This window comes from Myotis myotis, unplaced genomic scaffold (genome assembly GCF_014108235.1).
Source record: "Myotis myotis isolate mMyoMyo1 unplaced genomic scaffold, mMyoMyo1.p scaffold_m19_p_22, whole genome shotgun sequence".
In the NCBI taxonomy this organism is placed as follows: Eukaryota; Metazoa; Chordata; class Mammalia; order Chiroptera; family Vespertilionidae; genus Myotis; species Myotis myotis.
Genome location: NW_023416327.1, coordinates 220414 through 245452, shown reverse-complemented (window position 1 = coordinate 245452; position 25039 = coordinate 220414). Strand labels below are relative to the sequence as shown.

At 58.1% G+C, this 25039-nt stretch overlaps 1 protein-coding gene across 2 annotated transcripts in view; it reads left to right on the top strand.

Moving 5' to 3' along the window:
* IL16 (interleukin 16) overlaps nt 1–25039 on the top strand; it is a 72979-nt gene that overhangs the window by 10836 nt on the left and 37104 nt on the right. For both annotated transcript variants that reach the window (XM_036355416.1, XM_036355415.1), the window contains exon 2: nt 13098–13441. In XM_036355416.1, coding sequence (XP_036211309.1) covers nt 13098–13441 — 344 coding nt within the window. The remainder of the gene's footprint in view (nt 1–13097; nt 13442–25039) is intronic.

Below are 25039 nucleotides of genomic sequence, written 5' to 3'. Positions count from 1 at the left end.
GAGAGGAAGGGAGAGGGGGAGAGAGAAACATCAATGATGAGAGATCAATCATTGATTGGCTGCCCCACACTGGGGATCAAGCTCACAACCCAGGCATGTGCCCTTGTCTGGAATTGAACCCGGGACCCTTCCGTCCGCAGGCCGACGCTCTGTCCACTGAGCCACACCGGCCAGGGCTCAAGATAATTTTTGATTTACTCCTTGATCTCGTTGTTACCCCATTCATTGTTTTGTAATATCTTACCTGGCCTCGTGTGTTTGTGTGTTTTTTCCAGTTTTCTTCTTGTAATTGATTCCTGGTTTCATACCATGTGGTCAGAGAAGATGCTTGATATGATTTCAGTCTTCTTCAGTGCATTCAGTGCGAACATGTGGTCTATTCTGGAAAAGAATGTATATTCTGCCCGGCGGGCGTGGCTCCGTGGCTGAGCATCGACCTGTGAACCAGGAGGCCACGGTTCGATTCCCGGTCAGGGCACAGGCCCGGGTTGTGGGCTCGATCCCCAGTGGGGGGCGTGCAGGAGGCAGCCGATCCGTGATTCTCTCCCATCATTGATGTCTCTCTCTCTCTCTCTCTCTCTCTCTCTCTCTCTCCCTCCCTCTCCCTTCCTCTCTGAAATCAATTAAAAAATATTAAAAGAAAAAGAGAGAAGAATGTATAGTCTGCGTTTGGGCGAAACGCTCTAAAAATATCCATGAATCCGTCTGGTCTAACTGTCCTGCAAGGCCACGCGTCCTTGTTGATTTTCTCCCTGGGAGACCCGCCCAGTGACGTGAACGGGTGTTAAAAGCCCTCCTGTCCCTGCCGGCCTCGGCCTGTATGTCGGGGGGCGGGACCTGCTTCATCCATTGAGGCTCCCTGGTGGGTACATGCCCTCTGCTTGGGCGGATCTTTTTCTCGTGATGTCATGCCCGTCGCCTCTTGTTTTAAAGCCTGTTTTGTCTCGTATAGGATGGCTGCCCCCCTCCCCCTCCCCCGCCCCAATTTCACGAAATATCTCTTTTTTTCACCCGTTTATTTGCAGCCTGTGTGTGTGTGCCTGTGTGTGTGTGGATCGGAAGTGGGTCTCTGGCCCACGCGAGGGGCTTGCTGTCTCGTCCAGCCAGCCACCGAGTCTTCTGATTGGAACATTTCATCCCTTTGCATGTAAAGTCGCTGCGGGTGGATATGTTAATTGGCTGCCATTTTATTCGTATTTTTAAAATCAATCAATTTATTTATTGGTTAAGGTCTTACAAATAGTAGTGCATATATCTCCTTTTTCCCCCCATTGACCTCCCCCCGGCCTCCCCGCCCCCCGCCATCCCCCCCCCCCCCCCCCGATATGCCCTCTCCCCGCTCCCCTCCCCAGGGTCTTGCGTCTATTGGTTGTGCTTATATGCATGCAAACAAGTCCTTGGGTTGATCTCTTACCCCACCCCCACCCCTATTCATATTTTTGTTATTTTTTTCTTCTTCTTTTCAAAGAGGGCCCTTTAGCATGTCTTGTAATCCTGGTTGGTAGTGGCGGACGCCTTTAGTGTTTTTCTTATTTTAAAAAAATATATATTTCTTTATTGATGTCAGAGAGGAAGAAAGAGGGAGAGAGAGAGAGAAACATCCATATGAGAGAGAATCATCGATCGGCTGCCTCCTGCACGCCCCCCACTGGGGATCGAGCCCGCAACCCGGGCCTGTGCCCTGACCGGGAATCGAACCCGGGACCCTTCAGTCTGCAGGCTGATGCTCTGCCCATTGCGCCACACCGGCCAGGGCCTGTAGCCACTCTTTGTGTCCCTGACATGGAGCTGTGTGCGGGCATGTGCCTGTCTCCAGCGGGACCGCGTGAGGGGGGAATGGAGACGGGTCCGTGCCAAGGAGAAGTCTGTGTGGGGGTCTCAGCCGGACTTCAGAGTGAGCCCGCCTTCTGAGCATCAGCCTGCTGACCCAAGGGTCCCGGGTTCGAGTGTGGTCAAGGGCATGGACCTCGGTTGCAGGCTCCTCCCTGGCCCGGGCCCTGGTCGGGGCGCGTGCAGGGGGGCGACCCATCGATGAGTCTCTCTCACATCATGTTTCTCTCTGTCTCTCCCTCTCCCTTCCACTCTCTCTAATAATCAATAAAAAAATATCCTCGGGGGAGGATTAAAAAAAAATTAGCCTTGATCGCAGGGGAGGCAGGAGCTGACTCAGGCACAGCCGTCGAGGGGGCTCAGGCCTGTGTGAGGCCGGGGGGCGGGGTCCCTCCGCATCCTTGGGGTCGGGAGGGCGAGGTGGCCTGGGATGCCCGCGAGAGGCCTGGGGCAGAACCTGGGCCTGAGCCCCGGCTGCTCTGTGCCCAGGGGGGTAAGTTGGGGTGGGGGGGAGCAGAGCAGGGGCAGGCGCCAGGCCCATGGCCTGCACCTGGCCGCCCACTCTCTGCACTGAGCAGCTGTCCCCGCACCCGCCGCCCACAGAGGCAGCTCTGTCCCCATGGGCCTCCCCGTGACCGCGGCCCAGGCCCCGGGGGGCCAGGTCTCAGCCTCACAGGGACATTCCGGGGCTCCCACGGGGACACCCACTCCCTCCTGACAGCCCGGGAGGAGAGAGGGCCACACAGACGTGGCCGCGGGCACACCATGGCGCACACAGGCTGTGCCCGGGAGCGGCGAGTGGGACGGGCGTCAGGGGCCGCTGGGTGAATGTCGCCCTTATCTTCGACGAGCACCCCCCCCTCCCCAGGGGCCGGGCGGGGGACAGCGCCCGCCATGCGCTGGGACAGGGGTGCCCGCGGCCTCGTGCTGTGTGTGAGTGCGTCCGGGGTCAGGACATGGGCGGGCCGGCCTCAGCTCCTGGCTGGGGAGGGCGGGGGGTGGGGGGAGGCGGGCACACGGAGAATGGGCATTTGTAGCTGGTGACGCTGACCCAGCCGCCTGGGGACCAGAGCAGCCACAGAACTGCCCCGGCTCCCGGGGCCCAGGCTGTGAGTGCAGGGACAGCCGGGCACAGGCGGGCACAGGCGGGCAGCGGGAGGCCCTGCAGGCGGCCAGGCAGTGGCATCGGTGCCTCTTTTTATTTATTTACTTTTTATAAATCCTCACCCCAGGATATTTTCCCACTGATTTTTAGAGAGAGTGGAAGGGAGAGGGAGAGACAGAGAGAGACATCGATGTGAGAGAGACACATCCATTGGCTGCCTCCCGCACGCGCCCCGACCTGGGCCCGGGCCGGGGAGGAGCCTGCAATTGAGGTCCGTGCCCTTGACCGGAATCGAACTCGGGACCCTTCGGTCCGCAGGCGGACGCTCTACCCACTGAGCAACACCGGCCGGGGCCTGATGAATTCGTGTGCAGTGACTGTCTGGCCTGTGAAAGGGTCCGGTGGACCTTACGCGGTTGACGACAGGACGGTGTGGCTGATGTCGATGTTAAAGCTCCTACTGTGTGCCGGGTGCATAGTAGGCACCGTGCAATGTCCCTTCCCTTCCTGCCCATCACCCCCCCCGCAGCTGCTGCCGGGCTGTCCGGGGAGGGGGAGCCTGGTGGGGTGCTGGCCCGGCCCCGCTGTCCTCTGCCAGCCCAGCAGATGGTGAGCTCTGCTCCCAGCGCCCCACGCCCGCAGCCCCTCCTCTGAGCCAGCCTTTCCCGCGGAGACGTCAGATGGCTGCGCCCGGAGCCCCAGCCACGCGTGCCAGGTCGCACCCCTGCCCACAGGCCCGCGGCACCTGTCCGGAGTGGGGGGGAGGGGGAGGGTGAAGGTGGGGGGCAGAGGCAGCTCTCACTCCCGCATCCCGGCCCTCAGCGCCTGACACCGGCTTCCGTGGGAAAAGTGTGTCTGTGTCTCCGTCTCCGCCGGCTCTGCCCCAGCCCCGGGCCCCCGTCCGTCCTGGACGGATGGTGCCTGGCCCGGCCGGGCAGCCGGAGGCGGCCGCCCTGGGGGCCTGAGCGGGGAGGCAGGTGGGCCCAGGTGAGTGAGGCCCCGGGCAGCGGCCCTGACGGGGCGGCTGTTGGCTGGGACAAGGGCGTGGGGAGGGAGGGTCTGGGTGCTGGACCTTCATGTCAGATTTGGATGCTGGGCTGGGGGGTGGGGGCCCAGGGAGGTGGGGACGACTCCCTTTTGGGGGTTGAGGTGGGAGCAGGGGTGGCTGGTCCTCGCTCTGCAGCCCTGGGAGCCCTGAGTTTGGGGGTTTCTTTCTTTCTTTTTTTAAAAATACATTTTTATTGGTTTCTGAGAGGAAGGGGAGAGAGAGAGAGAGAGAGAGAGAGAGAGAGAGAGAGAGAGAGAGAGAGAGAGAAACATCGATGATGAGAATCATGGATTGGCTGCCTCCTGCACGCCCCCCCACTGGGGATCGAGCCTGCAATCCAGGCGTGTGCCCTGACCGGGAATTGAACCCGGGACCCTTTGGTCTGCAGGCCGATGCTCTATCCACTGAGCCACACCGACCAGGGCAGTTTTGGGGTTTCCGATGCATCAGCCTCGGCCTCGTCCCTGGGACTAGGGGTGTGGGAGGAGGTGGATGAAGGAAGGGAGGGGGTGGGAGAAAGTCAGGCACCCCAGAGGCCTCCCCGCTGCCGGTGGGCTCCTCCCACCCCCACTCCTGAGTGCACCCCCCCCCCCCAACTCAGACACAAAGACCTGCTCCCTGCCTGCCTGCCATCCTGTAGCTTCAGGCGAGGGCCTGGGCGAAATCTTTGTCCCTCTGGGGTCTCTGGCCTTTGGGGTGGTGATGCGTGCTTTTCTGCGGAGGCCTGGTCACCAGCAGATTCCTGTCCCGTGCGGACAGGGAACCCCCCTCCCCCTGCTCCTGGCACAGGCCAGGCCCTCAGAGGCTCAGAGTAGATCACCTGTGTGTGTGTGTGTATGTGTGTGTGTATGTGTGTGTATGTGTATATATGTGTGTGTATGTGTGTGTATGTGTGTGTGTGTGAGTGTGTGTGTACAGAGAGAAACAGGAATAATCTAGAAAGAGATGATAAATAATTTCTTACCCAAAGCCGTCATTTTTTTATTTTTTTAATATATTTTATTGATTTTTTACAGAGAGGAAGGGAGAGGGATAGAGAGTTAGAAACATCCATGAGAGAGAAACATCGATCAGCTGCCTCCTGCACACCCCGCACTGGGGATGTACCCACCACCAAGGTACATGCCCTTGGCCGGAATCGAACCCGGGACCCTTCAGTCCACAGGCGGACGCTCTACCCACTGAGCCACACCGGTTAGGTCATCTCACACACACGCACAGCCCAGCAACATTTATCTCCAAGTTTTACCTCCTTCTCATGGCTGCACAGCGTCCGTGTATTTTTAAAAAATATATACTTTTATTGATTTCAGAGAGGAAGGGAGAGGGAGAGAGAGAGAGAAACATCCATGATGAGAGAGAACCATGGATCGGCTGCCTCCTGCACGCCCCCCACTGGGGATCGAGCCCACAACCCGGGTACATGCCCTTGACCAGAATCGAAGCCGGGACCCTTCAGTCCTCAGGCCGACGCTCTATCCACTGAGCCACACCGGCCGGGGCGGGCCCGTGTATCTTTCCGGTCGCCCCAGGTAGCATGCAGGTGAGCGTGGGCAGCTCCCGGGATGGGGTTTCCAATAAGCTTCCCCCTCGGGGGCCGGCAGAGGTGTCATCCCGCGTGTCTGGTCTGCTTTCCAGGCCGTATCCGGCCGGAAGCCCTTGGCGGTCTAAATGCAGGCCCCTCCGTCCCGTGGCGAACGTGGATGGCGGAGCGGGTGGGAGTCATCCCCGAGCCAGGCCTGGTTGGTTTCCCACGGGGGAGTCGGGGTCATTCCCAAGGCAGGGTTTTGGGGCCACGGGGCACCCCAGGCGGCACTAGGTCGGGGCAGTGGGGGGTGGGGGCCGGGTTTGAAGGAAGCGCCACCTAATAATGGGCCCTAAGAGGGACGGAGATTTGGCATCGGGGTGGAGACCACGCAAGGCCCAGGGGCTCAGGAGGCCGAGGTGTCGCCCGCGGGAGGGAGAGTTCCGGAAGGACCAGCGAGGTCGGGGCCCGGGTGGCCGGCGCCCGCTGGGGCAGAGCTGGCCCTGAGCCCGGGGACAGCCGGACGGAGCGTCTCAGTCACGCCCCTTACACGGCTTTGAAATAATGCAAATGCTGCAGGTGATGCTGACAGAGGTGGCGTAGGGCGCCCCCCTCACAGTCTCCAGTGCTGGGCTGGGCGTGGGGAGTTACCTGCATGAACCAGGGAGATCGGTGAGGTGGCAGGCTGTGACGTGTACGTGCGAAAGTCGTTGCCGACGAAAGCAATCGCCATGGGAAGTCTATTCACCAACTGGAGGCCCGGTGCACAAATTCGTGCACGGGTGGGGTCTGGCCATCCCCTCCCCCCAATCGGGGGGCAATCGGGCTGGACTGGCCGGGGGGAGGGGCCGTGGGTGGTTGGCTGGCCGGCCCCACCTCCTGGTCGAACTCCTGGTCGAGGGAATAATTTGCATATTAGCCTTCTATTATATAGGACTAGAGGCCCGGTGCATGAAATTCGTGCACCTGGGTGGAGGGGGTGTCCCTCAGCCTGGATTGTGAGAGGGCGCAGGCCAGACCGAGGGACACCACCGGTGCACAATCAGAGCTGGGGAGGGACCGCAGGAGGGCTCCAGGGCATGTCCGGCCCGTCTCACTCAGCCCCGATCAGCTGGACCCCAGCAGCAAGCTAACCAACCGGTCTGCCCCCTGGTGGTCAGTGCATGTCATAGCGAGTGATTGAGCGGCCTTAGCATATCATTAGCATATTACGCTTTGATTGGTTGAACGGATGACCAGACACTTAGCATATTAGGCTTTTATTATACAGGACTAGAGGCCTGGTGCACAAAAATTTGTGCACTCGGGGGGGGAGGGGGGTGTCCCTCAGCCCGGCCTGTGCCCTCTCGCAGTCTGGGACCCTCGGGAGATAACGCCCTGCTGGCTTAGGCCTGCTCCCGGGTGGCAGAGGGCAGGCCCAATCCCTAGGTGCAGCCCCTGGTCGGGCTCAGAGCAGGGCTGATTGGGGAGTTGGGGCGCCGCCCCCTGTCATACACAGAGCAGGGTGGATTGGGAGGTTGCGATGCCACCCTCAGTCATGCTCAGGGTAGGGCCGATTGGAGGGTTGGGGCACCGCCCCCTGTCACACTCAAGGCAGGGTCGATGGGGAGGTTGCGGTGCCACCCCCTGTCACGCACAGAGCAGGGCCAATCAGGGGAGTTGGGGCTCCGTACCCTGTCATGCACAGAGCAGGGTCAATCAGGGGGTTGGGGAGCTCCCCCCTGTCACACACAGAGCAGGGCAGATCAGGGGGTTGGGCCGCCGCCCTCTATCACCCACAGAGCAGGGCTGATCAGGGGGTTGGGGCACTGCCACTCTCACACTCAGGGCAGGGCCGATGGGGAGGTTATGGCTGTACCCCATCACACACAGAGCAGGGCCCATAGGGTGGGGGGGTTGGGGCGCCGCACCCTGTCACACACAGAGCCGCAGGGCGATCAGGGGGTTGGGGAGCTCCCCCCTATCAGGCACAGAGCAGGGCTGATCAGGGGGTTGGGGCGCCTTCCCCTGTCACGAACAGAGCAGGGTGGATAGGGAGGTTGTGGCCCCGCCCCCTGTCACACACAGAGCCGCAGGGCGATCAGGGGGTTTGGGCGCTTCCCCCTGTCACGCTGATCCCGGTGTTGGGAGGCATATTACCCTTTTACTATATAGAATAGAGGCCTGGTGCACGGGTGGGGGCTGGCTGGTTTGCCCTGAAGGGTGTCCTGGATCAGGGTGGGGGTCCCCACTGGGGTGCCTGGCCAGCCTGGGTGAGGGGCTGATGGCTGTTTGCAGCTGGTCACACACCCTTCAGGGTGGGGGTCCCCACTGGGGTGCCTGGCCAGTCTGGGTGAGGGGATGATGACTGTTTGCAGCTGGTCACATACCCTTCAGGGTGGGGGTCCCTACTGGGGTGCCTGGCCAGTCTGGGTGAGGGGCTGAGTGCTGTTTTCAGGCTGGTGGGGGACTGAATCTCCCACCTGCTCCTTTTTTTCTTTTCTTTTTTTATTCTGGGCCAGCTTTAGCTCTGAACCAGCTCTGAGGCCTCTGCTGCTGAAAGCAGGTATCTGGTTTGTTTAGGTTCTATAATCGAAACTGTTTCAACTCCAGCTCTGAGATCCCAGCTGGCTGAAAGCAGGTTTCTGGGTTTTGTTTAGCTTCTGTATTTGTTACAATGTTTCAAACTGCAAGCTCAGAGACCGGCAAGGCAGGCGGGGAACGTTGGAGTCCTCCGTCACTGAAGCAAGCAAGCCTCATGTTCAGTTTAAGCTGCCTGGCTGCCGGCCGCCATCTTGGCTGGCAGTTAATTTGCATATTGCCCTGATTAGCCAACGGGAAGGGTAGCGGTCGTACGCTAATTACCATGTTTCTCTTTTATTAGATAGGATGTTTCCATTCAAAATGGAAACAGGTGCTGAGAAACGTGTGATGTGAGATACCGTACTCAGAGCCTGTATGAAGAAGAGGTGAAATTTGCCACAGGCGGCTCGACTCAGTGGCTAGAGCGTTGCCCTGCGGACTGAAGGGTTGCGGGTTCGATTCTGGTCAAGGGCACAGGCCCGGGTTGCGGGCTTGATCCCCAGTGTGGGGCGTGCAGGAGGGAGCTGATCCATGATTCTCTCTCATCATGGATGTTTCTATCTCTCTATCTCTCCCTCTCCCTTCCTCTCTGACATCAATAAAAATATACTTAAAAAATATGTTTTTCTATCTCTCCCTCTCCCTTCCTCTCTCTGAATTCAATAAAAATATATATAGAACAAAAGAAGATGTAGAATTTGCAGGAAGGGATCTTGCATCCCCTCCCTTCACCTCCTGTCTCCGAGTCGCTCCTCAGTTCAAGCCAGAGTTTCCCGCTGGGCTGGAGCGGCCGCACTTTCAACGTTGCCTTTGATGTGGGGCCGTCGGGGATTCAGGAACTAAAACACGGGCCGTCCACGAGTTCCCTCTCTCCACCCGCTGTGTGCCCGCCCAGAGCTCGCGAGCTAGTGCATTTTTTAAAAATCTGTCTTTATTGATGTCAGAGGGGAAGGGAGAGGGAGAGGGAGAAACATCAATGATGAGAGAGAACCCTGGATCGGCCGCCTCCTGCACGCCCCCCACTGGGGATGTGCCTGACCTGGAATCGAACCCTGACCTCCTGGTTCATAGGTTGAGGCTCAACCACTGGGCCACACCGGCCGGGCCGAATGAGTGCGTTGCATCCAGATGTTAACCTGGGGGGGCGGGCGTGGGTTAGCGTCGCCGGCCTAGTGGCAGACTGCGTTGTTCCCAGGAGCTGGCTGAGTGAACACCTGACGGTTGGGGGGGAGGGAGGAGGGAGGCTGGGGAGGTGGCCGACTGGAAGTTGTCACTCTCCCCGCTGGGGGGGCTCTCCATTCTCCATGTCCGTGCCCCCAGCCCTGTCCGTTTCGGGGCGCCTCCTGTGCAGATGGCAATCACAGCAGGAAGCGCCCCGAGGACTGAGACGATGAGTCTGTCCTTACCCCCTTGCAGGGTCTCCCGGGTGAGCGGGACCCGCCAGCCCTGGTGTCCGGGGGATGTGTGACAGCGAGCACGGCCGTGGTTGGGGGAAGGGTCCCCGAGAGGGGCAGGGTGGCTTCCTGGGAAGGCGGATCCCTGAGATCCACTGCTGGGAGGTGGCAGCGCTCACCTCTGGGCTGAGCCATATGGGAAGCCTCCGCCGGGCATCCCCAGAAGCTTCCGGAAGGGACCCACAAGGCACAGAAGATGTGGCAGGAGCTGGGCCACGGCTCCAGGAGCTGAGGATGCACATGGGCTCTGGCCTGTGGCCGGCGGCTGGAGGGGGTGGCACCAATCACCCTCTCCTACCCCCTTCCCTCCCCCCACCCCCCACATGGGTCCACTGTCCGGGGCTGTGTGACCTGGAGGAAGTGGCTGAACCTCTCTGTGCCCCGGTGGTATTTTCTGGTGAAACGAGGATCTCGACGGAGCCTGTGAGGACCAACTGGTGAGGCAGTTAGAACGGAGCGTGGCTCCCTGAGCTCTGAGTAAGGGATGGTTGTTTCTGGAATTGCTGCTCCGCCCACAAGCACTGGGGAGGGCCCAGGGAACGGGGGTGCACTGGCCTGGGTGGGGCGAGCGCTCCCTGCAGGAGGTCTGTGTGCACGGTGGCTGTGGGGGGATTGTATATCCAGTGGCGAGTTGGGGGAGGTGCTCCCTGGTACCTTGTATGCGTCTGTGAGGAAGGAGGTGATGTTATCTGTTTGCTAGAGGCCCAGTGCACGAATTCGTGCACCAGTGGAGTTCCTTGGCCTGGCCTGCGGGATCGGGCTGAAACCTTCTCTCCGACATCCCCCAGGGGGTCCTGGATTGTGAGAGGGTGCAGGCCAGGCCTAGGGACCCCACCAGTGCACGATCGGGGCTGGGCGGGGGGCAGGAGGGCTCCAGGGCATGTCTGGCTCCTCTGGCTCAATCCCGATCAGCCGGACCCCAGCAGCAAGCTAACCTACCAGTCAGAGCATCTGCCCCCTGGTGGTCAGTGCACGTCATAGCGAGCGGTTGAGTGGCCTTAGCATATCGTTAGCATATTATGCTTCGATTGGTTGAATGGCCGACCAGTCGACCGGACACTTAGCATATTAGGTTTTTATTATATAGGATGAGGAGGAGACAAGTAAGTCTCTTTTTTAAGAAGTGAAATTTTTGCCCTGGCCGGTGTGGCTCAGTGGATAGAGCGTCGGCCTGCAGACTGAAGGGTCCCGGGTTCGATTCCAGTCAAGGGCGTGTGCCTGGGTTGCGGGCACATCCCCAGTGGGGGGTGTGCAGGAGGCAGCTGATTGATGTTTCTCTCTCATCGATGTTTCTAGCTCTCAATCCCTCTCCCCTCCTCTCTGTAAAAAATCAATAAAATATATTAAAAAAAAAAGAAAGAGAAGTTTTGTCCTACCAGTTTGGCTCAGTGGATAGAGCGTCGGCCTGCGGACTGAAGGGTCCCAGGTTCGATTCCGGTCAAGGGTACATGCCCCGGGTCATAGGTTTGATCCCCAGTGGGGGGCGTGCAGGAGGCAGCTGACCAAAGATTCTCTCTCATCATGGATATTTCTCTCTCTCTTTCTCCCTCTCCCTTCCTCTCTGACATCAATAAAAATATATTTTTTAAAAAAGAAAGGGAGTGAAGTTCTGCGATAGCCGTTGCTGAGAATGCTGGCTTAGTCATCACAGGGCATTGCTGGCCAGAGCTGGAGGCCGGGGGGTGGCCCTGCGTGTGTAACGGTGCCGGTCTGCTCCAGTGTGGGCGTGGCAGGAGCACTGCTGCACGTAGTAGGCTCGCAGACAGGCACTCACTCATTCCGGTTCCCTGCCGCTGGCCACTGTAGCTGGTTGGTGAACAAAAGGCTGATACAGAAAATAATAAATTTGTGCAACTTGGGTATTGAAACACGGTCATCTCTTAAGAAGCTTTGGGCCCTGGCCACTGTGGCTTAGTGGATAGAGCGTCGGCCTGCAGACCGAAGGGTCCCGGGTTCGATTCTGGTCAAGGGCACAGACCTCGGTTGCAGGCTCCTCCCCGGCCCGGGCCCTGGCGGGGCACATGCAGGAGGCGACCCATCGGTGTGTCTCTCTCTCACATCGATGTTTCTCTCTGTCTCTTCCTCTCCCTTCCACTCTCCCTAAAAATCAATGGAAAAATACCCTCAGGTGAGGATTAAAAAAAAAAAGAAGCATTGGTTTGGAGGACGCTCTGAGAAGGGCTGTCACTCAAGGGGCTGGCAGGTCTGTGTTTCTGCCATCGCTGCTGGCCGCACACAGGCAGCGGACATGGCCAGGGCGCCCGCGGTGTGACACTCTGGCCGCGGGGCAGCTCTGTGGCTTGGGTCCCAGTCAGAGCTCCATTGGGGGCGGCCACAGGCCCCTTTGCCACCCGCCTATGGAAACGGGATCGTGGGCGGGGCCTGCTGGCCATGCTGAGCCTGCCGCTGAGCGAGCCGCCCCACTGTGCGGACCAGCCTGGGGCCCTGGGGCCGGGAGAGGGGGAGCCAGTGGGGATGGGGAGGTGCTGAGGGCCCTGGCCGGGGAGACGCAGGCCGAGGGCGGGCACACAGGTTGGCCACGGGCCCGCACAGCTCCCCTTGTCAACATCATCAACCCGCAGCTCAGCATCCGGCCAGGCTGCCACCTTCCTCATCGTGGGCTCCTGGCCTGGGCACCAAGGGCCAGATGCGGGGCCTTCCCACGGGCTCCTGAGTCCTGGGGTGTCTCTGAGGGGCTGCAGGGTCACCAGGGCGGAGCAGGGGCCAGGCAGGTGCGACTCAGTCTCCCCTTTGCCCTCCAACCTGTGCCATCGCCTGGATTTTCTGTGAGCTTTTAAAATTTATTTCTTACTAGAGGCCCGGTGCACGAAATTCGTGCACGGTTAGGGTCCCTAGGCCTGGCCGGCGATCAGGGCCGATCGGGGCCTTCCTCCACTCCACGCCGCCCCCTGGTGGTCAGCGCACATCAGAGCAAGCGATTCGTCTCCCGGTCGAACTCCCGCGGGGACAATTTGCACATTAGGCTTTTATATAGAGAGATTTTATTGATGTCAGAGAGGAAGGGAGAGGGAGATAGAGAAACATCCATGAGGAGAGAGAATCACGGATCGGCTGCCTCCTGCACGCCCTGCACTGGAGATCGAGCCCGCAACCTGGACATGTGCCCTTGGCCGGGAATCGAACCCGGGACCCTTCCGTCCGCAGGCCAATGCTCTATCCACTGAGCCAGGCCTCCTGTGAGCTTTTATCTGAAGAGTGGATTTAAGTTTAAATGGGCCACGGGCCCAGGCCTGCCTGACCCACCAGCCCCTCCTGTGATGAACGCTGGCTCCCCCCACAGGCTCCTGGGGCTCTGGGCATGCGCTTCCCTTCTCTATGTGCCTCAGTTTCCCCATCTGGGAAGCTCTGGCCTCCCTGAGCCTGGGAGTGGACAGGGCGGTAACCACTGAGGTCCCTGAGCTCCATCTGGCGACAGCAGGGACGGGCCAGGGGACAGAAGGACGGTCTCCATCTGTCCTGCTCTGCGTGTCCCGGCCCCGAGCTCAGCTCAGGGCAGGGCAGGCCCCTGTCATCAGGGGTCCCATTGTCCTTCCTGCCTCCTCTCTCCTCCAGGGACCTGTGAGGGGGTGGCCAGGCCCAGCCCCATCGCCCCCCGTGCGCCCCGGGCCCCGGAGGGGAAGAAGGGCGGCCTCCCCTCCCCGCTGCGCATGGAGCCGCTCGGCCACGCCGCCCGGAGCCGGAGACCCGCCAAGCTCCGGTCCCTCTCGCGGTCCCTGTTCCTCTGCCACGCCAAGGCCGGGGACGAGGGCTCCAGCCCCGACGAGAGGGGCCCGGAGGCGGGCAGAGAGGGGCTCTTCCACTCGCCCATGCAGCTGGCAGACACGTCGGAGGACGCGGCCCTCCCGGGGACCAGGAGTGACCGGGGCAAGGCCTGCAGGAGGCTGTTCTTCATGAAGGTAGGTCGGGCCGCGGGCGGGGTTGCTGGGGCCTGGGGGGCTGCCTGGGGCCTGGAGGGGCTGCCTGGGGTCTGGGGGGCTTCCTGGGGTCTGGGGGGGGGCTGCCTGGAGCCTGGATGGGCTGAATTGGGGCCGGAGGGTTTGCCTGGGGCCTGGAGGGGCTGCCTGGGGCCTGGAGGGTTTGCCTGGGGCCTGGGGGGCTGCCTGGGGCCTGGGGGGCTGCCTGGGGCCTGGGGGGGCTGCCTGGGGCCAGGGGGGACATCCGACCTATAACCATCGCCTCGTGTTGCGTGGAGGTGCCCGTGGGCCTTCCTCAGGGGCCTTTCAGACCCCTGGATGGCGTCACATGGGATCGCCTTAAAAGCTAGATTCCCGCCCCAGCTAGTGTGGCTCAGTGGATAGAGCACCGGCCTGCGGACCAAAAGGTCCCGGGTTTGATTACAGTCAAGGGCACATGCCTGGGTTGCGGGCTCCGTCCCCAGCAGGGGGCGTGCAGGAGGCAGCCGATCCATGATTCTCTCTCATCAATGATGTTTCTATCTGGCTCCCTCTCCCTTCCTCTCTGAAGTCAATAAAAATATTTTTATAATAAAGCCAGACTCCCTGCCTAACAAAGGAAAAAGTGACTCATCAGAACTTTGGAAGGAGGAAAGGCACAGAGGCCACACGCTTCCCATCTCTCTCTCTCTCTCAATATATTTGTTTACTAGAGGCCTAGTGCATGAAATTCGTGCACCGGTAGAGTCCCTAGGCCTGGCCAGGGGATCAGGGCCCATAGGGGCCTCCCTTCCCTGGCTGCCGGCTGCTGTCTGGGACCTTCCTTCGCTCCGCGCCGCCCCCTGGTGGTCAGCACACGTCATAGCGAGCAATCGCACTCCCAGTCGAACTCCCGCGGGGACACTTTGCATATTAGCCTCTTATATATATAGAGGATGCACCACATACACAAATGGAAGGCTAGAAACGCTGTGACCAAGAGATGCAAGGACAGCATTTGGCGAAACCCAGCGCCATCTGGGATTTGGCACGGGGTGGTGCTGGCCTGGGCACTGCGTTTGGGAGCCTCGCCCCCTCCCGTGCCGTCTCAGGCACACGGACCTTGCAGAGGAGCCGGGAGGACGGGCATCGAAGTGATTTTCCCGTGAAATCGCTTGGCCCCGGCGCCCCTCCGCCCCCTCGATGTTTGAAAATCCTGGTCAACTGTGATCCACTCCCACGGCCTCCCCCGGACATGGTCAGGGTCCCGCTGGCTGAGGCCGCCCTGCCTCTCCCCCGGGAGGGACAGCGACAGGGACAGGGACAGGGCACAGATCCACATCGACACCCAGATGTCTGAACACCTGAGAGTCATAAATGAAGGGAAAACATGTTTAAAAAAGGGATGTTTTTTGCACACCCAGCCTGACAAATACGCCTTCGCAAGGACTGGGCTAGTGGTGGCGCTTCTCAGGGTTCCGCCCGGGAACGGGCCTGCCCAGGGGCACCCGTGCTGACCACAGGGGCCTCCCGGGCCAGCACGTGGTCGCCGGCAGTTCTCTGACCGTCCCCCACGCCCCAGCCAGCACCCCCCACCCCCATGGCCCCTGCAGCCCAGGGCTGCTGGGCACACTCTGTTGTGATGGCTCCTGATGGGATAGTGCAGTGGTCGGCAACCCGCGGCTCGCAAGCCACATGCAGCTCTTTGGCCCCTTGGGTGTGGCTCTTCCACAAAATACCACGTGCGGGCAATCACGTACAGTGCGATTGAAACTTCGTGGCCCGTGCGCAGAAGTCGGTTTTCGGCCAGGGCGAGTGTATTTTGGAGAAGTGGCCTTAGAAGAAGTGGGGGTGTCGGTCGGTCGGTCGGTCGGTCGGGCAATGGGAGATGCGGGCAGGCGGGGGAGGCGCCCGCAATTCATGCACCGGTTCAGTGAGCCAGTCGGTCAGCGGCCTCCTTGTGCAGTGGTTAGCGCTAGTCGCGTCTGCAAATCGCGCGCGGGTGACAAGGCACCCACTCGAAGCTTAGAGTTACCTGTATTTTCCCGACCCGCTGCAGATCCTACAGGTATTTCTGTCATCGGTTTAAGAATTGTGGTTCTTTTGTGTTGGCGGCTTTGCTATTATACAATGGAACATTCTTTTAGGTGCCCTGTTTGACATGGCTACGAAGAAGAAGCAGAATACCTATGTAGTTTTGGTTTAAAGAATTAGGCTCTCCAAAGGCGTGTCAGTCGCTGTGCTGTGGACGTTTGGCTCTGTGGACGAATGAGTTTGCCGACCACGGGGACAGGCCCGGGGAGGGCGCCCAGGCTTCTGGGATGAGTCTGTGCCCCGCCCGGCCCCCCGTTTGTTCTCAGTCTCCCGCCCGCTCGATGGCAGGTCCCCAGATTGCCAGGCGCCATGCCATGCCCGCCGCCTGGCGCCCGTGGGACCGGATGGCACACAGAGCCGCTCTGTACACGCCGTGGCAGGGGCGGTTGCCATGGAGTCCAGCAAGGCCGCCCGTGGGCAGGGAGCCTGCGGACACAGCCCCGGGGTGGAGTGGGCTCAGGGGTCTCCGCCGGGCAGGGCTGTGGCTGCCCCGCTGGCCCAGCCCGACGTGTGGGGTGTGGGGGTGCCCCCCAGGCGGCCTGCTGGAAGGACTGAGAGGCTTTGATCCGTGTGGGCACGGCCTCCTTCTCCCTCACAAATCCAACGTGTGGGTCGGACGCAGTCACCGCGCCTGTGGGTGACTCAGCCGGGGTGAGGTCAGCCCGCCGACGGCTGCGGGTGGAGGCCGGTGGTCAGGCCTCGGCGAGCACACGGGCTGCTCTGTCTGCCCTTGTGAGTGGCTGGCGGGGGGAGTCGGGGGGGCGCGGCTCCCTTTGGCCACTTGGCTCTTCCTGCCACCGGGGGGGGGGGGGGGGGGGGGGGGGCAGAGCAGCCCCTGGGTGGGGGGGAGTGTGTGGGCTGCAGGTCTCCCACGGAGCCGGCTGTGTGTGTGTGTGTGTGCCTGTGTGTGTGTGAGTGTGTGTGTGTGTGTGCGTCTATGTGTGTGTGTGTGTGTGTGTGCGTCTATGGTGTGTGGTGAGTGTGGTGGTGTGTGGTGCGTCTATGTGTGTGTGAGTGTGTGTGTGTTCGTCTATGTGTGTGTAGTGTGTGTGTGGTGAGTGGCCTGTGTGTGTGTGTGGTGTGCGTCTATGTGTGTGTGGTGTGTTGTGTGTGTGTGCGTCTATGTGTGTGTGTGTGTGTGTTGCGTCTATGTGTGTGTGTGAGGTGTGGTGTGGTGTGTGGCGTCTATGTGTGTAGTGATTGTGTGTGTGTGTGTGCGTCTATCTGTGTGAGGGGTGTGTGTGTGTGGTGTGTGCGTCTATGTGTGGTGGGTGGTGTTGAGTGTGGTGTGTGAGTTGGTGGTGTGTGTGTGTGTCCGTGTGGTGTGTGTGAGTGTGTTGTGTGTGGTGTGTGCGGCTATGGTGGGTTGTGTGTGGTGAGTGGTGTGTGCGTGCTATGGGTGTGGTGTGGTGTGTGTGTGTGTGCGTCTAGTATGTGTGTGTGTGGTGGTGTGTGTGTGGCGTCTATCTGGTGTTGTGGAGTGTGTGGGTGGTGTGTGCGTCTATGTGTGTGGGTGTGTGTGTGTGTGTGAGTAGTATGTGGTGTGTGTGTGTGTGTGTGTGTGTAGTGTAGTGTGTGTGTGTGTGTGTGTGTGTGTGTGTGTGTGTGTGTGTGTGCGTCTATGTGTGTGTTGTGGGTGTGTGGTGTTCGTCTATGTGTGTGTGGGTGGTGTGTGTGTGTGTGCGTCTAATGTGTGTGTGTAGTGGTGTGTGAGTGCCTGTGTGGGTGTGTGTGTCGTCTATGTGTGTGTGAGTGTGGTTGTGGGTGTGCGTCTATGTGTGTGTGAGTGTGTGTGTGTGAGTGCCTGTGTGTGTGTGTGTGTGAGTCTATGTGTGTGTGAGTGTGTGTGTGGGTGTGCGTCTGGTGTGTGTATGTGTGTGTGAGTGTGGTGTGTGGGAGTGCCGTGGTGTGTGTGTGTGTGCGTCTATGTGTGTGTTGTGTGTGGTGTGTGCGTCTATGTGTGTGTGAGTGTGTGTGTGTGAGTGCTGTGTGTGTGTGTGTGTGCGTCTATGTGTGTGTGTGGTGTGTGTGTGTGTGTGCGTCTATGTGTGTGAGTGTGTGTGTGTGAGTGCCTGTGTGTGTGGGTGGTGTGCGTCTAGTGTGTGTAGTGTGTGTGTGTGTTGTGCGTCATGTGTGTGAGTGTTTGTGTGGGAGTGCCTGTTGTGGTGTGTGTGTGCGTCTATGTGTGTGTGAGTGTGTGTGTGTGAGTGTGTGTGTGTGAGTGCCTGTGTGTGTGTGTGTTGTGCGTCTATGGGTGTGTGAGTGTGTGTGTGTGTGCGTCTATGTGTGTGTGAGTGTGTGTGTGTGCGTCTATGTGTGTGTGAGTGTGTGTGTGTGAGTGCCTGTGTGTGTGTGTGTGTGCGTCTATGTGTGTGTGAGTGTGTGTGTGTGTGTGTGCGTCGATGTGTGTGTGAGTGTGGGGGTGTGTGTGTGTGTGTGTGTGTGTGTGTGCGTCTATGTGTGTGTGAGTGTGTGTGTGGTGAGTGCCTGTGTGTGTGTGTGTGGTGTGCGTCTATGTTGTGTGAGTGTGTGTGTGTGTGTGTGGGCGTCTATGTGTGTGTGTGTGTGTGTGGGTGTGCGTCTATGTGTGTGTGAGTGTGTGTGTGTGTGTGTGTGTGTGTGTGTGTGTGTGTGCGTCTATGTGTGTGTGAGTGTGTGTGTGTGTGTGGTGTGCGTCTATGTGTGTGTGAGTGTGTGTGTGTGTGTGTGTGTGTGTGTGTGTGCGTCTATGTGTGTGTGAGTGTGTGTGTGTTAGTGCCTGTGTGTGTTGTGTGTGGCGTCTATGTGTTGTGTGAGTGTGGTGTGCGGTGCGTCGATGTGTGTGTGAGTGTGTGTGTGTGCGTCTATGTGTGTGTGTGTGTGTGTGTGTGTGTGTGTGTCTGTGTGTGTGAGTGTGTGTGTGTGAGTGTGTGTGTGTGTGTGTGTGCGTCTATGTGTGTTTGAGTGGGTGTGTGTGTGTGTGGTGCGTCTATGTGTGTGGGAGTGTGTGTGTGTGCGTCTAGGTGTGTGTGAGTGTGTGTGTGTGTGACGTCTTGTGTGTGTGAGTGTGTGGTGTGTGTGAGTGCCTATGTGTGAGTGTGTGTGTGTGTGTGCGTCTATGTGTGTGTGAGTGTGTGTGTGTGTGTGTGCGTCTATGTGTGGTGTGAGTGTGGTGTGTGTGTGTTGGCGGCTATGTGTGTGAGTGGTGTGTGTGGTGTGTGGTCGATGTGTGTGTGAGTGTGTGTGTGTGTGCGTCTATGTGTGTGTGGTGTGTGTGTGTGCGTCTATGTGTGTGTGAGTGTGGTGTGTGTGCGGCGTCTATGTGGTGTGTGAGTGTGTGTGTGTGTGTGCGTCTATGTGTGTGTGAGTGTGTGTGTGTGTGCGTCTATGTGTGTGTGAGTGTGTGTGTGTGCGTCTATGTGTGTGTGAGTGTGTGTGGGTGTGTGTGTGCGTCGATGTGTGTGTGTGGTGTGAGTGTGTGTGTGGTGTGTGTGTGCGTCTATGTGTGTGTGAGTGTGGTGTGTGTGTGCGTCTATGTGTGTGTGAGTGTGGTGTGGTGTGCGTCTATGTGTGTGTGAGTGTGTGTGTGTGCGTCTATGTGTGTGAGTGTGTGTGTGTGCGTCTATGTGTGTGTGAGTGTGAGTGTGTGTGTGAGTCTATGTGTGTGTGAGTGTGGTGTTGGTGCGTCTATGTTGCGTGATGAGTGTGTGTGTGTGTGTGTGCGTCTCTGTGTGTGTGTGTGTGTGTGTGTGTGCGTCTATGTGGTGGTGTGTGTGTGTGTGTGTGATGTGTGTGTGTGTGTGTGTGTGTGTGTGTGTGCGTCTGTGTGTGTGCGTGTGTGTGTGTGGAGTGTGAGTATGTGTGTGTGTGTGGTGGTGTGGTGTCTATGTGTGTGTGAGTGTGTGTGTGTGCGTCTATGTGGGTGTGAGTGGAGTTGTGTGTGTGTGTGCGTCTATGTGTGTGAGTGAGGTGTGTGTGTGCGTCTATGTGTGTGTGAGTGTGAGTGTGTGTGTGTGTGCGTCTATGTGTGTGTGTGTGTGTGGTGGTGCGTCTATGTGTGTGATGAGGTGGTGTGTGTGCGTCTATGTGTGTGTGAGTGTGTGTGTGTGTGCGTCTATGTGTGTGTGAGTGTGTGTGTGTGTGTGCGTCTATGTGTGTGTGAGAGTGTTGTGTGTGTGCGTCTATGTGTGTGTGAGTGTGAGTGGGTGTGTGTGTTGCGTCTATGTGTGTGTGTGTGTGTGTGTGAGTCTATGTGTGTGTGTGTGTGTGTGTGTGTGCGTCTATGTGTGTGTGAGTGTGAGTGTGTGGGGTGTGTGTGGCGTCTATGTGGTGTGTGAGTGTGTGTGTGTGTGCGTCTATGTGTGTGTGAGTGTGTGTGTGTGTGTGTGTGTGAGTGTGTGTGTGTGCGTCTATGTGTGTGTGAGTGTGTGTGTGTGTGTGTGCGTCTATGTGTGTGTGAGTGTGAGTGTGTGTGTGTTTGTGTGCGTCTATGTGTGTGAGTGTGTGTGTGTGCGTCTATGTGTGTGTGAGTGCTGAGTGTGTGTGTGCGTCTATGTTGTGTGTGAGTGTGTGTGTGTGGTGCGTCTATGTGTGGGTGAGTGTGTGTGTGTGGGGGTGTGGCGTCTATGTGTGTGTGTGTGTGTGTCGTCTATTGATGTGTGTGTGTGTGTGTGAGTTGTGAGTGTGGTGGTGTGTGCGTCTATGTGTGTGTGTGTGTGTGTGTGCTTCGTGTGTGTGTGAGTGTGTGTGGTGTGCGTCTAATGTGTGTGTGAGTGTGTGTGTTGCGTCTATGTGTGTTGTGAGTGTGAGTGTGTGTGTGGTGCGTCTATGTGTGTGTGAGTGTATGTGTGTGTGAGTGTGAGTGTGTGTGTGTGTGTGCGTCTATGTGTGTGTGTGTGTGTGTGTGCGTCTATGTGTGTGTGAGTGTGTGTGTGCGTCTATGTGTGTGTGAGTGTGTGTGTGTGTGTGCGTCTATGTGTGTGTGGAGTGTGTGTGTGTGTGTCTATGTGTGTGTGAGTGTGTGTGTGTGTGCGTCTATGTGTGTGTGAGTGTGAGTGTGTGTGTGTGTGTGCGTCTATGTGTGTGTGTGCGTCTATGTGTGTGTGAGTGTGTGTGTGTGCGTCTATGTGTGTGGGTGGGAGTGTTGTGTGTGTGTGCTCGTATGTGTGTGAGTGTAGTGTGTGTGTGTGTTGTGCGTCTATGTGTGTGTGTGTGTGTGTGTGCGTCTATGGTGTGTGAGTGTGTGTGTGTGTGTGCGTCTATGTGTGTGTGAGGGTGTGTGTGTGTGTGCGTCTATGTGTGTGTGTGTGTGTGTGTGAGTGTGTGTGTGTGTGCGTCTATGTGTGTGTGAGTGTGTGTGTGTGTGTGTGTGTGTGTGTGTGTGTGTGTGTGTGTGTGTGTGCGTCTATGTGTGTGTGAGTGTGTGTGTGTGCGTCTATTGTGGTGTGAGTGTGTGTGTGCGTCTATGTGTGTGTGAGTGTGTGTGTGTGCGTCTATGTGTGTGTGAGTGTGTGTGTGTGTGCGTCTGTGTGTGGGGAGTGTGGTGTGTGTGCGTCTATGTGTGTGTGAGTGTGAGTGTGTGTGTGTGTGGTGCGTCTATGTGTGTGTGTGTGTGGTGTGGTTCTGTGTGTGTGAGGTGTGTGTGTGTGCGTCTATGTGTGTGTGAGTGTGAGTGTGTGTGTGTGCGTGTGCGTCTGTGTGTGAGTGTGTGTTGTGTGCGTCTATGTGTGTGTGAGTGTGAGTGTGTGTGTGTGTGTGCGTCTATGTGTGTGTGTGTGTGTGTGTGTGCGTCTATGTGTGTGTGAGTGTATGTGTGTGAGTGCCTGTGTGTGTGTGTGTGTGTGCGTCTTTTGTGTGTGTGTGTGTGTGTGTGTGTCTATGTGTGTGTGAGTGTGTGTGTGTGTGTGCGTCTATGTGTGTGTGAGTGTGTGTGTGTGTGTGCGTCTATGTGAGTGTGTGTGTGTGTGCGTCTATGTGTGTGTGAGTTGAGTGTGTGTGTGTGTGCGTCTATGTGTGTGTGAGTGTGTGTGTGTGTGTGCGTCTAGTGAGTGTTGGGTGGCGTCTGTGTGTGGGTGTGATGTGTGTGTGGTGTCTGTGTGTGTGGTGTGTTGAGTGTGTGTGTGTGTGTGAGTGTGCGTCTATGTGTGTGTGGTGTGTGTGCGCTGTGTGTGTGTGTGTGTGTATGTGTGTGTGGTGTGGTGTGTGTGTGTGTGTCTATGTGTGTGTGTGTGTGTGTGTGTATGTGTGTGTGATGTGAGTGTGTGTGTGTGTGAGTGTGATTGTGTGTGTGTGTGTGTGGAGTCTATGTGTGTGGTCTATGTGTGTGTGTGTGGTGCGGCTGTGTGTGTCTATGTGTGTGTGTGGCTTGTGTGTGTGTGGTGTTGTGTGTGTTGGTGTGTGTGTCTGTGTGTGTGTGTCTGTGTGTGTGTGAGGCTGTGTGTGTGTGAGTGTCGGTGGGTGTGTGTGTGTGAGTCTGTGTTGTGTGGTGAGGTGTGTGAGTGTGTGTGTGTGGTGACTGTGTGTGTGTGTGAGTGTATGTGTGAGTGCCTGTGTGTGTGTATGTGTGAGTGCACACATCTGTGTGTGTGGGGGGGGAGGGAGAACAGGCAGGGGTGGTTCCGATGCAGGAAGCGGGAGCAGGGGCCACAGGTGTGATTGATAGAAGCAGAAAGAGAATATTGGGGACCAGCTGTGCTCGTAGAAAATGTCAGTCACGCTCTGGTAACCACGACTGTGCTGCTCTGAGTAGAGGAGGCGCCTTCTGGCCTGATGGGAGCTGCAGTGGGACCTGGGAGCTCACCTGGAAGTGCAGCCCATCCTCCCACCCGGGACCTGCCTGTTACCATGGAAACATAACAACCTGGTTGCAGAAACCAGGGCCCCCAGCCCTTTGCACACCCACAGGCCTTTGCATACCCACAGCCCTTTGCATACCCCCAGCCCTTTGCACACCCACAGGCCTTTGCATACCCACAGGCCTTTGCATACCCACAGGCCTTTGCACACCCCCAGCCCTTTGCACACCCACAGGCCTTTGCATACCCACAGGCCTTTGCATACCCACAGCCCTTTGCACACCCACAGGCCTTTGCACACCCACAGGCCTTTGCATACCCACAGGCCTTTGCATACCCATGGCCCTTTGCATACCCCCAGCCCTTTGCACACCCACAGGCCTTTGCATACCCACAGACCTTGCATACCCCCAGCCCTTTGCACACCCACAGGCCTTTGCATACCCACAGCCCTTTGCATACCCACAGCCCTTTGCATACCCACAGGCCTTTGCATACCCACAGGCCTTTGCATACCCACAGCCCTTTGCATACCCACAGGCCTTTGCATACCCACAGCCCTTTGCATACCCACAGGCCTTTGCATACCCACAGCCCTTTGCATACCCACAGGCCTTTGCATACCCACAGGCCTTTGCATACTCACAGGCCTTTGCATACCCACAGGCCTTTGCATACCCCCAGCCCTTTGCACACCCACAGGCCTTTGCATACCCACAGCCCTTTGCATACCCCCAGCCCTTTGCACACCCACAGGCCTTTGCATACCCCCAGCCCTTTGCACACCCACAGGCCTTTGCATACCCCCAGCCCTTTGCACACCCACAGGCCTTTGCAGACCCCCAGCCCTTTGCATACCCACAGGCCTTTGCAAAGCCACAGCCCGCATTGCCTGTGCACCGCCCACCTGGCCCACCCTTTGCCTCCTTCCCGTGCCATCTCTGTCCTCCCCAGTGTAAGCAGCCGCCTGTGGTGGGGGCAGAGCGGATGTTTGTGGGTGACCTGCTGCTCCCCACGCTGCCGGCGGGATTGGAATCAGCGCTCACAGACGATGCCAGCCTGTCTCGGCCGCATCGGCTCAGGGAGGGACAGGCGGCCGGACCCCTTGTCCAGTTACATGATGACTGCGCACCGCACTGGCCGACCATCCCCCAAACCCGCTGCCAGAGCCCCTGGGGCTGGTGCCCGGAGGCCAGTCCTGTGGCCCAGGGTCCAGGCAGGGCCCCGTGGGTGGAACGGCCTGGAGAACGAGGGAAGCTGGTGCTGGAGCCGGTGCAGCTGGCTCTCCATTCAGCTCTGTTTCCTGGCTCGGCCAGAGGCATCGCTGGGCCTGGCCGCTCCGCCTGCTGGGTGGGAAGGGCTGCCCGGCTGGCCTGGCTCCGCGGGGTGGCCATCTGCTGCTCAGATGGGGGGCGGGGGGCAGGGCTGCTAGGCCTTTTCCATCACTGGGCGGAGGGGGGACGGGGGGAGGATCGCGGTGCAATCAGTTTTACTCTTTTCGTTGATGAGTAGAAGCTGTTCATTTTAACGTGAAGTTTGCCCATCGTGCCCTTTAGAGTCTGTGGGTTTTGTGTCTGGTTAAAGGTGTTAATCCTGCCCTGGCTGGTGTGGGTCAGTGGATAGAGCGTCGGCCTGCGGACTGAAGGGTCCTGGGTTCGATTCCCGGTCAGGGCACAGGCCCGGGTGGCGGGCTCCATCGCCCGTGGGGGGTGCAGGAGGCAGCCGATCCTTGACTCTCTCTCTCATCATGGATGTTTCTCTCTCTCTGTCTCCCTCTCCTTCCTCTCTGACATCAATAAAAAAAAAATTATTTAAGAAACAGAACAAAAAAAACACACCTGAGTTTTCATTAGTGCTTCACTGAATTTGTCGATGGATTTTTTGGGGGGCAGGGGATTGACATTTGTACATTACTAAGTCTGCAGTTTCATAGACATGATATATTTCTCCGTATGCACATGCAAATGCCTTTCAGAAAGTGTTGTCGTTTTCTGTGGAAGAGGCCTCCGTATCTTTCATCAGATCAGTTCCTGGGCAGTCTTTATCTCCTGATTGAATTGTGCATGTTTCATTTTTAATGATTTTATCTTCCAACTAGAGGCCCGGTGCACGAATTTGTGCACAGGTGGGGTCCCCTGGCCTGGCCAGCGATCAGGGCCCATCGCCGTCTTGCCCAGTTCCGATCAGGGCTGATTGGGGCCCGCTGGCCGGGGGGAGGGACCGCAGAGTTTGGCTGGCCGAGGGAGGTTGGCTGTGGGAGCGCACTGACCACCAGGGCACAGCTCCTGCATTGAATGTCTGCCCCCTGGTGGTCAGTGTGTGTCATAGCGACTGGTTGTTCGGTCATTTGGTCTCTTAGGCTTTTATATACATAGATGACTGTTTTCTGGTGTATGAAAATGCAATTTTAAAAGTTTTAAAAATTTTTTATTTTAAGAAGAACCAGCAAAGGAAACGTGACCCATAGGGCACGGTAGAAAAAGATAACAGAACAATAACCTGATTTAACTTCAAAATACAGATTTTTAGAGTCCGAGATTAAATCTTCATGCAGGCGTGAAGATTTAATCTCGGACTCTAAAAATCTGTATTTTGAAGTTAAAACAGCAGTATGAGAAGACGAATACTCAAGAATGCAAGGATGGCCCTGACCGGTGTGGCCCAGTGGATAGAGCGTTGGCCTAGGGAATGAAAGGTCCCAGGTTCGATTCCGGTCAAGGGCATGTACCTTGGTTGTGGGCACATCCCCAGTAGG